The 11055-nt window shown below is 41.3% G+C and overlaps 1 protein-coding gene across 12 annotated transcripts in view; it reads left to right on the forward strand.

Moving 5' to 3' along the window:
- Nucleotides 1-1225: 1225 nt before the first annotated feature.
- Nucleotides 1226-11055, forward strand: part of LOC133010109 (complement factor H-like) — a 64917-nt gene continuing 55087 nt past the window's right edge. For 2 of the 12 annotated variants that reach the window (XM_061077540.1, XM_061077545.1), the window contains exons 1-16: nt 1275-1476; nt 1577-1771; nt 1934-2039; nt 2115-2191; nt 2312-2494; nt 3290-3472; nt 3608-3802; nt 3901-4080; nt 4310-4474; nt 4611-4778; nt 5250-5408; nt 8526-8720; nt 8806-8991; nt 9757-9942; nt 10078-10272; nt 10371-10550. In XM_061077540.1, the coding sequence (XP_060933523.1) occupies nt 1407-1476; nt 1577-1771; nt 1934-2039; nt 2115-2191; nt 2312-2494; nt 3290-3472; nt 3608-3802; nt 3901-4080; nt 4310-4474; nt 4611-4778; nt 5250-5408; nt 8526-8720; nt 8806-8991; nt 9757-9942; nt 10078-10272; nt 10371-10550 (2623 nt within the window). In that variant the 5' untranslated portion in view covers nt 1275-1406. Of the gene's footprint in view, nt 1477-1576; nt 1772-1933; nt 2040-2114; nt 2192-2311; nt 2495-3289; nt 3473-3607; nt 3803-3900; nt 4081-4309; nt 4475-4610; nt 4779-5249; nt 5409-8525; nt 8721-8805; nt 8992-9756; nt 9943-10077; nt 10273-10370; nt 10551-11055 lie in introns of all 12 variants that reach the window. The other 10 variants (XM_061077539.1, XM_061077541.1, XM_061077542.1 and 7 more) reach the window with 7 other exon arrangements.

Below are 11055 nucleotides of genomic sequence, written 5' to 3' on the forward strand. Positions count from 1 at the left end.
TGCAATTGAACGAATCTATTATCTAATTAGACAAAGTAAATGGAAAAAAGAAAGAATTGTAGATTAAGTAAATTCAAACTTTGCCTATTTACAGGATAAAAGCCAAGTGTTAGTTGTGGTGTGTGAATACACTTGAACTAATTCATTGTGGGTCACATGACACAAACTAGTTCTTACAGATTCACACACAGTTACTACCAGGTGACGACTGTGTAGCTAACGTTAGCTTGTACACACTTGTGCAAACATTAACTTTTTAACTGACTTTTATCTTCCCACCTTTCCTATTTATTTTATCAAACAGACTTGTTGCTTTATTGGAAGGTTGTTTATTAAATTGGCCAAAATAAAACAATATCGCTGAACGTCCATGCTAATTGTACTTTGTTAAATTGGCTCCCAGTATAGAAATGTATATGAAGATGCTTGTGATGCTGCACTGACCTCCTGTAGTTAATTATATTTATTTAGAAAGTACCGATGTTTGGTTAGAAACCAACTTCAAACCCCTGGGACTGGTTGAGAAGAACTTTAAGAAATTTATAGGGAGGGTTTCTGGGGTTTCTGTCACAAATAAATAACAACATGTTGTCAGCGACACACACTGAAAACACAATTTCCAAACAGCGTCTGTCCAACAGATGAATTATATAAAGAGACATTGAGAAATGACGGCGAGTCCTGCATTGCTCAACTGTGCTGAACTGTCCAAACTGAGGCAGCAGTTGCAATATTTGTCCCTCTCAGTTTTTTGGCAGATGTTTCCACCGACACAAGGCCAACAACACATTTGTACAAACTGAATCTGAGGAAATTAAGTTTATTTTCAAATTTTCTGACAGAACAATCGTACTTTTGATCCAGTGCTGCGCTCAAAAGCTGTTTTGCCTATTTTAATTTTATTATTTCATATTTACTTTGGATTGGCTGAGTCGGAGCTGACTTGCAGCGTATTTTGTTTGCTCAATTGATTAAAGCTAATGATTCACAGCGAAGAGAAAACAAGCTTTTACGGGAATAATTTGTTTACACTGGATGTTAAACAAGAAAGATGACGACAAATAGAATTTCTTTTAGTTGATCAATCATGTTGTTTTTTTACCTTTAGTGAATTTCTGACTCATTTAAAACATTTTGCAATATAAATCATATGCTCTATATGTACCGAGCCATATTATTAGGAACATATCCTAGAAATCCAAGCTTTTGTTAGGCTGTATGATGTGTGTGTGAGGTCACTTCCTCTATTTTCTTTCCCCCCGTGAGCCTGGGTTTATATTTGGAGGCAGGATCAGACTTGTGTAAATCATTGAGCTGCCTGTTTTTGCACAGTTCCTTCTGTGTGTTATAGTGTCTCAGTCTCCAGTTTCTTCTTCTGTTTGGCAGTTCATGGTAATGAGGATAAAATGCACGTAATAACCAGAAGCTGTGTCCTATTGTTCTGGATGCAGACGCTGACCTTCGTCAAAAGTCAAGGTAAGACCAAGTATTCCTTGATTATTGATTTGTCAAGTAATTCCTGGATTATATCAATGCTGAACACGGAAATTGTACAACTATGTATTTCTCTCTATAGATCTTCCCAAAGGTTGTACACTTCAAAATTTTCGAAATGGGCCCTTGTTTGATTCCAATTTCGACACAACTGGTCTGGAGGCCGAGTACCCCGCCGGGAAAACGATAAGAGTGAGCTGCAGTGTTGGTTTCAGTGGTTTTTTCAAACTGAGCTGTGTCGAGGGTAAATGGGAAAAGAAAGGCACGATATGTCAACGTGAGTTACAAACTTTTAACAAAATAAGTATTTCAGTTTTAGTCTGTTTGATTTACAGTGTTGGGTTTGAATTATGATGTCCAGTTATCGCTCAATTTAGAGTACGTTTCATAAATGAAAGAAATTTGTCTCGTTTTTCTCTATCATTCGTATTTTTTCAAGCGAGGTCATGCGGCCATCCTGGTGACGCCCCGTTTGCCGATTTTCAACTGTCGGTAGGAGACGATTTCGTCTTCGGATCACAGGTTCTATACACCTGCCACAAGGGGTACGTAAATATTTACAATCAAAAACTCATGTTGTGCTTTTCAGAACTGTTTATTATCCATTTTCTACACCGTAGGTATCAAATGGTCAGTCGGATTAGCCACCGACGTTGCATGTCAGAAGGCTGGGATGGCGTTGTTCCTACGTGTGAAGGTGAGAGCTGATGTCAGGAATCTTACTGTTTATTTCTCTGTGGTGCGCCTCTTACTGTACCTCCATTTCAAAGATTTTCCACTCATCCGATGTATTTCTCTATCGTGTCTTCCCTTCCAGCCCAACAGTGCCCAGTGATCAATGTGGCCACCAACCTGCAGGTGATCGGGGACCCGGAGGAAGCAAACTTTGGCAACGTTGTTAGATTCAGCTGCAAGATCAGGTCGGAGGTCCTGATCGGATTACAAGAGCTCCACTGTGATGAGAAGGGAGAGTGGAGCGGAGAAGCTCCAATCTGTAAAGGTAAAAGGTTGGTCGTCAATTTAAGGCTAAAGTGCAAAAAGAGTGAAAAGATAACAGATATAAAATTAACAGATCACAGAACTGGTTGAGAATGATTGGACTTAGAAATCAATCTCGAAGGAATAGTTTGACATTTGAGTTCAACTTCTTGATAAGAATTAGTTCAGAAGAACAAATCTCACGTCTGCTCTTTTAGTTACAGTTAGCCTAGCTTAGCATTAAGACTGGAAACCGCACCATTTTCTCCCGGAACGATCCATGAATCTTGATTTGTTTTCTTTTTTAAATCAGTGCATGTGATTTGGTGCAGATACAAATAAAAATCAGGATATAGTGAATTTAAAAGTGGTTTCATAAGGGGATTGTCGAAGGTTTGAGCTTTACGGACCATTCTAGTTTTGATTGTGAGGATATAATAGCATTTAATAGTTAAATACACAACTTTACATCATGCAAACTCTACACCACTTCTGTTTTCACCTAATTCTATAGGTACTCATTTCAGACTCACTCAGGCAAGAGGTTACCATTGATTCAATCTCTGGGCCCGACAACGTCAACAATATTTGGGGCTACTGGCAAAATATATTGGGGTCCGGAGAATTTCTTTTATCACAAAAGTCAAATGTTTCTCTGCCCGAAATACAAACAGTGATACTTTTTCTACATTTTGGTTAATCTCTATCAACAGCTTTGTGCATATGAATGCAGACATAATTTTAAAAAGTAGATGCATTGTGGCCACATTTGATTTGGCTTTTCTGTGAGCAAATGTTGTTTGTTATTCTTCAACAGCGATAACTTGTCTGGTACCTGTTATTGAAAATGGCAGAGTGCCTGGAAACATCCAAGAGTACCAGGAACATGACTTCCTGCGTTTCCAGTGCAATGCAGGATTCAAGCCCAGTGAAGAGAGAGCCTCAAAATGCACAAAACTCGGGTTAAGAGCCGGGTGGAGCCCCGCTCCTGAATGCAAACGTAAGTATGAAGTCAACGACCCAAATGTGTCATGTCAGCGACCATACAGCTGAAGACTGCTGCTGTAGGGATGCATGGACGTCATGGTTACAGCAAACTAACCAGAACATGTAATTCATCTCCCAACAAACGCAGTGATTACTTGCAAACTGCAACTGCCGTCACTCTATGGAACCGAGTATGACCCTTCTTACAAAAGCGAGTTTTCACCTGGGGAAACAGTCTCAGTGACATGTGGACAGCGCCACTGGATTTCTGACAAACTGCAAAGATCAGCAGTGGTCTCATGCAAAGAGGATGGACAGTGGTCTCTCAGACCCATTTGCCAAGGTAAGGAACAATGTGGCCTCGAGACAAACTCACCGGAGATAATGATTCTGAGAGTTATATCGATCACCTGAGATGAACCAGTCCCTCTCTTTTTCTAGAGGTTACATGCAGCAATCAACGAGATCGGCACGTGTCTTGGTGGGACGTCTCCTGGGGACAACAGCTGAAATTGTGGGATGATGTTAGATATTCGTGCAAATCAGGCTACAAGAAGACGGGTGCTGCACCAAGTGCCAGGTGCACCAGAGAGGGCTGGAAACCAGATCCATTGTGTCAAGGTATCAACAAGTTAAACTTCTGCAAATATTAATATAAGCAATTTTTTACTGAATGTGTTCAGGGAGATTTTGGTGAAGTCAGGATTTATGTGTTTAACTCTTACGGCTGTTTTCCAGAACAAAGTCAATGAGCTTCCATGTAGGAGTGACTTTCATACGACTGACGGTAAACACAGCCAACGTGGACAACAATGTACATGTCATGGATTTTCCACTTTTACTTTCTCAGCTATCACATGTGACAGAGAAGACGTCGCGAATGCAGATATTATCAACCCTCAAGACAAATACAGGTACGGTGGTCAGGCCAATTATGTCTGCAAGGACGGTTATGAAGGACGGTTTGATCGCACCTGTGGAACAAATGGATGGAGCGGAGCATCACAATGTAGAGGTGAGGAAAAACACGACACATTTAGTGTTTCTTTTTGTCTGCTTTTCCTTTTGATAACTATTTTCCTGATTTCCACACATACATTTAGTATAATATATCCACAAATTAACATCTCGGGAAAATGAATTTCTTGCAGAGAAAGGGTGTAAAAAACAAGACATCAGCGAAGCACACATTAACCACAATGTCAGACACAGTTACAGCCACGGTGATAGAGTCCAGTACGTCTGCAATGAAGGTGACCAGAGACCTTTCACTATCGTCTGTGAAAAAGGAGTTTGGACCGGGATTCAGAGCTGCACAGGTGAGACCACACGACTCGACGGTCACACAGGAGAGGGCATTTTTTTAATTTCATGTTCTTTTAAATGTCATTTTAACATCCTATGTGACTGAGAAGTTGTTCTTATATATGAATCACATTTTAACATGTTTTATTTTGATCAATATTGCATGTGAAGCACTTTGAGCTGCAACTCTGGTATGAAAAGTGCTGAAAAAGTGTGTTATTATTTTTATTATTTATGCTCGAGTTGAGTATCCACACTCTAATTCAGTGCAAGGTTTGACCTGCTGGTGGCGCTGCTGCAAAATTCACCACACACATAGGGGCTATTCTTCCGAACTCCTGTCAAATTACAAAAAAATCGTTCTCGCAGTTTCTCAAATAGTTTCATGTGCAACAAAGAGGCCAACACTGTCCTCCCTTGAGCCACAAACCACTGGAACCACTGGGTGTTGTTTCTTTTGATGGATTCTGTCTGTTTTCTCACAGATTGTCCGAAAGCTGAAGTTTCTAATGGATTCTTTGCTGGTCCGTACGGTGGCAAACTGTACTACACCTGTGATGAAGGTTACAAGCTTGTCACCAGCGGCTGGTGGGCTGAGGCTGAGTGTCATGATCGCCTGTGGTCTGGACTTTATCGATGCATCGGTAATACACACAAGGTCTTGTTATAACCAACTTAAAGCAAAGTGCAAGCAGTTCAGCAGTTTTCATGTACAGCTGGACGGTTTATATTCCTTAACCAGAAGTTGAATTTAACATTTCTAAACATTGGAGTTTGTCAAGGACCCCCAGGCTAACCAGGATTCAAACCGGTGACTTTGATATGGTGCACACTACCGCACTCCCATGGGACGCCTAATTCTTACAAGCGCTGATGCAAATGAACTTTGAACACAGACAAATAACTATTATGTTGTGCAATAGGAGTAGACTTGACGTTGGCTAATTAATAATAATCATGAAATATGATTATTAAAATAATAAAAATGATCTATCAAAAATAATTAAATTATTAATTGAAGATGATCAGTAATCAAATAACAATAAAACCACTAATGAGAAAATAGGAATTATCAATTAGAAAGTACAAGCTATCAATTAACAATGATAAGGTTATCAACCAAGAATAATGAAAATAATTAGTCAGAAACAATAAAATTATCAATTTAAGAATAATACTATCTATATTAATAATTGAGAAAGGGGGGCACCACCCTGGTTTCCCAGGGACCAACGATGTCAAGCTATAATTATCAGTCTCATAATGATTAATGTCAAATTAATAATGTCAATATTTTAATATTAACGATTACTTAATAAACAGTGAAGGCTTCTAAGTTTGAGCACAGGCAATCATAATCCAGCTGCAATCACATACATATGCACAAATAATCACAGACTACAGATACTTTAATTACAAAAGTATTTATTAAAAAGGGGAAATAAAGTTATAATGTTATTCAATGATTTATCATTTTAACAAGCTCCGATATTTCAAAGATAAACACAGCAGCAGCACTTATCACAATTCAGAAAATACATGGACAACCTGCGGTCTACCTATGTATGTCTGTCTGTGTGTGTGTGTCTGTGTCAAAGTGTCTCTCTGTGTGTGTGTGTCTGTGTGTGTGTGTGTGTGTGTGAAATAAAGTTAGTGTTATTTAATGATTCATCATCTTAACAAACTCCCATATTTCAAAGATCACAACAGCAGCAGCATTTATCACGATTTAGAAGACACATGTATCCACCTATGTGTATCTGCGTGTGTATGCATCTGTCTGTGTCTATCAAAGTGTCTGTGTGGGTGTGTCTATGTGTGTGTATGTGAAATAAAGTTAGTGTTATTTAATGATTTATCATTTTAACAAACTCCCATATTTCAAAGATAACAACAGCAGCTTATCACAATTTAGAACACGCATGTAACCTCTGGTCCATCTATGTGTCTCTGTGTGTGTGTATCTGTCTGTGTCTATCAATGTGTGAGTGTGTGTGTGTGTGTGCGAGAGAGAGAGAAAAAGAAGGGGCGTGGCGATGACGCGTAGTGACATCACATCTAAGATGGAGGCCGATCATGATTCGTGGAATCAAGGCCTAAAAACTCTCAAAATGGCGGATTGACTACAAAACAAGATGGCGGAGCCGTTATGAATTTAGAGCCAGGATGGGAGGAGAGAGAGAGAGCGGAGGCGTGGCAATAATAGACTCAAAATGGTGGGTTAACTTGCGTTATTCAAGATGGAGTCTATGTTAATGACACCATGTGGCCGGAGCGCACACTGGTGGTCGTCACATGAATTACACAAAGGAAATTTTAGACAAAGAGAATTCTTATCTCTGCTTGGCTTTGGGGGCCGAATGGTTTCCAGATGTGTTCAGCCTCTCTAAGCATAGATTTAACCATGTGACATGACCTGTATTATAAATACAGGTCAGAAGTGTGTATAGGTCGGTTTAGAAGGAGAGAGAGAGAGAGAGAGAGAGAGAGAGAGAGAAAACATGTAAGGAGAGTTCAAAGAAGCTCTTAAAAATACGCCTGAGATGAGTTAACAGGGATTCACCCCTCAGCCCTCAAGCGAGCGTTGTGGGCCGAGGATCTGATCGGTGAAATCACTGCAGACTCACACAGACGTTAACAGTATGGGCGGAGGCGCTTCTCGCGGCCCTATTTACTTGCAACACAAAACATTGCGATCAAACCGGAAACCGGAAGTAGCGGCTCGGAGTAGTGGCCGGCTAAAACAATGGAACACGGAAGTTCCATCAACAAAATACACTCAAGTATTAAATCAACACGCTACATATTAAAACTAACATCTGCCCAGACAACATAAGCCTCTTACTGTGACCGTGATTTCGTGGGTTGCATGCGCCTTGGCGCGAATCCCCGGAGGTTCAGTGAATCGCTTGAAGTTTCTCAGGCGGGCTCTCGTGAGCACCGCAGCTGGGCCGGAGCCGATCCGTCGTGCTCCGTGGCGAGATGAGGTTTCGTCTTCTTCTGCAGCAGCGGAGATCGTGCTGCCTCACAGGGACGTGCGGGTTTGTAGCCGTTGTAGATCGTGTGGAGAAAGTATAAAAGTAAAGTCCGTGTGGAAAAGGAAACAGTCTGAGATCGTCCAGCGAGCCATTTCCTGTTTGATCTTTCCAAGTTAAAACAGGAAAAGTCCTTTCCAAAATAAAACGTCAACTAAGATAAAAGAATGAATGAATGAAATGAATTGAAATGAATAAAACAAACGTCTTATCGTCTCCATTAGCTTACTGGGTCGACTATGAAGACCCCCGGGGGGGGGGTCTAGTGGCGACGTCAGCATCGGAGGAAAAAAGAGAAAGAAGTTAGTTGCCTCCTTAAGTTGCTGGGTTAACTGGTGAGACCCCGGGGGGGGGGTCCCGTTGTCACATCAGCATCGGAGTGAAGAGAGAGAGGTTTCTGTGAGCTCAGCCTTTTTAAGTCATGTCTCAGGTGACTCCCCCTGGGAGGAGGGGTCAGGGGTCAGTGTGGCCCTCCAGCCAATTGAGTTGTCAGGATTTGGCCCCCAGGGGCGGGCTTACCGTGGGGGACCCTCACAGGACCCAGGAAGTGATTTGCTGCCACATGGAGATAAGGGCCCATGCTGGATTTTTAAATGTAAGGGGTTACCCGAGCCTGGCCTAAGGTTTTACGACTCTTTGTTCTATGTCAGATCACTGGGCCTTGCCCAACAATTATTACTTGTTATTAACAACGTGCAAAGCTGATTGTTATGGTGTCGCCTCCAGAGAAGAACGCATGTGGAGAAGTGCCTGAGATCTCTAACCGGGAGGTGAGTTCTCTACCTCTACGTAGTCATCATGCAGATGGCCAAAGTGTCAGGATTATATGTAAGGAGGGATTCGCCAGCAAGGTGGAGAGCTTAACCTGTGACGCTGGAATATGGACCCCAGAAGGACTGTCACTCACAACAATCTGTGCACGTGAGTCCACTGCTGTCTTATCAGATGTAAGCACTGGTAGTAGGACCATAATTTGTAACTGTGCATGTTATCTTGTCTCTTTCAGCTGTTGCCAAGTCCTGCAGTCCTCCACCGAAGGTTCAAAACGCTGTGGTTGATGGTATGTATCAGAGGGAGTTCTTGTCCGGCTCTGACGTGACGTATCAGTGCCGGGCAACTCACCAGATGGAGGGAGACGGCAAGATTAGATGCGACGATGGGAATTGGGAGGTGCGCAACATCGTGTGTGCACGTACGTATCTTTAATCTTTAATTCCACATAAAGCTTATCAAACAAGTATTAAGACAGTTGCCACAATTCCACTAGTTTTCTTCTGTCCATCGTGTACGAGAGACAAGGTCACTGTTCACTCGCCCAATCGCTGTCTCTGCAAACGTGCATTATAAAATGATGCATAAGCTAATGAAACCTTTAGTTTTGGGACAATCTCAAAATGACTCTATTGTGTTGTACAATTTAAAATAGTTTAGGTTAGGACGCAGTCGGGAAAATGTTTTTAAAGTGCGTCATGTCTAAAATGACAGAGGAAAAAAGATGTGAGGATAATTTTCTTCAAATGAAAAAGATCCTTTGTGAAAATATGAAATGTGACATAAATCGATTTAAAACTTGAATCAGTCTCAATCAGTCGTCTGAAGAGAAAAAAGGACAGATTGACTTAATTTAGACTAAATAAAACGTTGTTCAACTTACTTAACTTACTAATTACAACCTCAAATTGTTATATAGAAGTGGATGCATGATTTCCTCAGTGCTGAGATATGATAGTAAACACAGGCCAGAAGTTTTGAGGTCCGGAGAATTTATTTTACCACACAAGTCAAATGTTTCTCTGCCCAAAATACAAACAGTGATACTTTTCTAGGTGTTTAAGACCCAGGCGGCATTTTGGTTAATCTCTATCAACAGCTCTGTGCATATGAATGCAGACACATTTTTTCAAAGCATATAGCCGAAGCATTGGGGTCACCATGTGATTTGGCTTTCCTTGAACAGTGATAAGTTGTCCGGTACCTGAGATTGAAAATGGCAGAGCGTCTGAAGATGTCCAAGAGTACAAGGAACATGACTTCCTGCGTTTCCAGTGCAATCCAGGATTCAAGCCAAGTGAAGACACACCCTCAAAATGCACAAAAAAACTCGGGTTAAGAGCCGGGTGGAGCCCCGCTCCTGAATGCAAACGTAAGTATTAAGTCAACAACCCAAATGTGTCATGTCAGCAACCATACAGCTGAAGACTGGTGCTGTAGGGATGCATGGACGTCATGGTTACAGCAAACTAACCAGAACATGAACTTCATCTCCCAACAAACGCAGCGATAACTTGCACACTTGAACTGCCGTCACTCGATGGAACCGAGTATGACCCTTCTTCCAAAAGCGAGTTTTCACATGGGGACACAGTCACAGTGACATGTGGACAGAGCCACTGGATTTCTGACCAACTAAAAACATCAGCAGTGGTCTCATGCAAAGAGGATGGACAGTGGTCTCTCAGACCCGTTTGCCAAGGTATGGAACAACGTGGCCTTGAGACAAACTCACCGGAGTTATTGGTTCTGAGAGTTATATCGATCACCTGAGATGAACCAGTCCCTCCCTTTTTCTAGAGGTTACATGCAGCAATCTAAAAGATCCGGATGTGTCTTGGTGGGGCGTCTCCCGGGGACAACAGCCGAAATTGGGGGATGATGTTGAATATCGATGCAAATCAGGCTACAGGAGCACAGGTCGTGCCACCAGTGCCAGGTGCACCAGAGAGGGCTGGAAACCAGATCCATTGTGTCAAGGTATCAACAAGTTAAACTTCTGCAAATGTCAATATAAGAACTTTTTTACTGAATGTGTTCAGGGAGATTTTGGTGAAGTCAGGATTTATGTGTTTAACTCTTACAGTTTTTTTCCAGAACAAAGTTAACGAAAGGAAGAAACGAATGAAAGCATTTTTGTTGTTATAGTTTGAATCTTTGCAGCAGTAGATAATTGCCTTGTAAACCCTGTATCTTACTCCACGATCCCAGAGTGCCTGCAAAGTAAATACAGGAATAACTGTTGGTAATAAAATCAGCCACTTTATTCATCAATAATCTACCAACCAGAGACCCAGGAATCTCATTTCAATTAGAAACTGTATTTAAACTGTAGGATCCAGAATTACTTAATTTAGACAAAATAAAGCTTTTTAAAACTTGTCAAAAATATAACATAGAAATCTTCTTCCACAGCTGTTCCAGACCAGTGATCCTGATTTTCAACGTCGTTCAACGGAGTGAAAAGAATTATTCATCAATAACC

This window comes from Limanda limanda, chromosome 9 (assembly GCF_963576545.1).
Source record: "Limanda limanda chromosome 9, fLimLim1.1, whole genome shotgun sequence".
NCBI lineage: Eukaryota > Metazoa > Chordata > Actinopteri > Pleuronectiformes > Pleuronectidae > Limanda > Limanda limanda.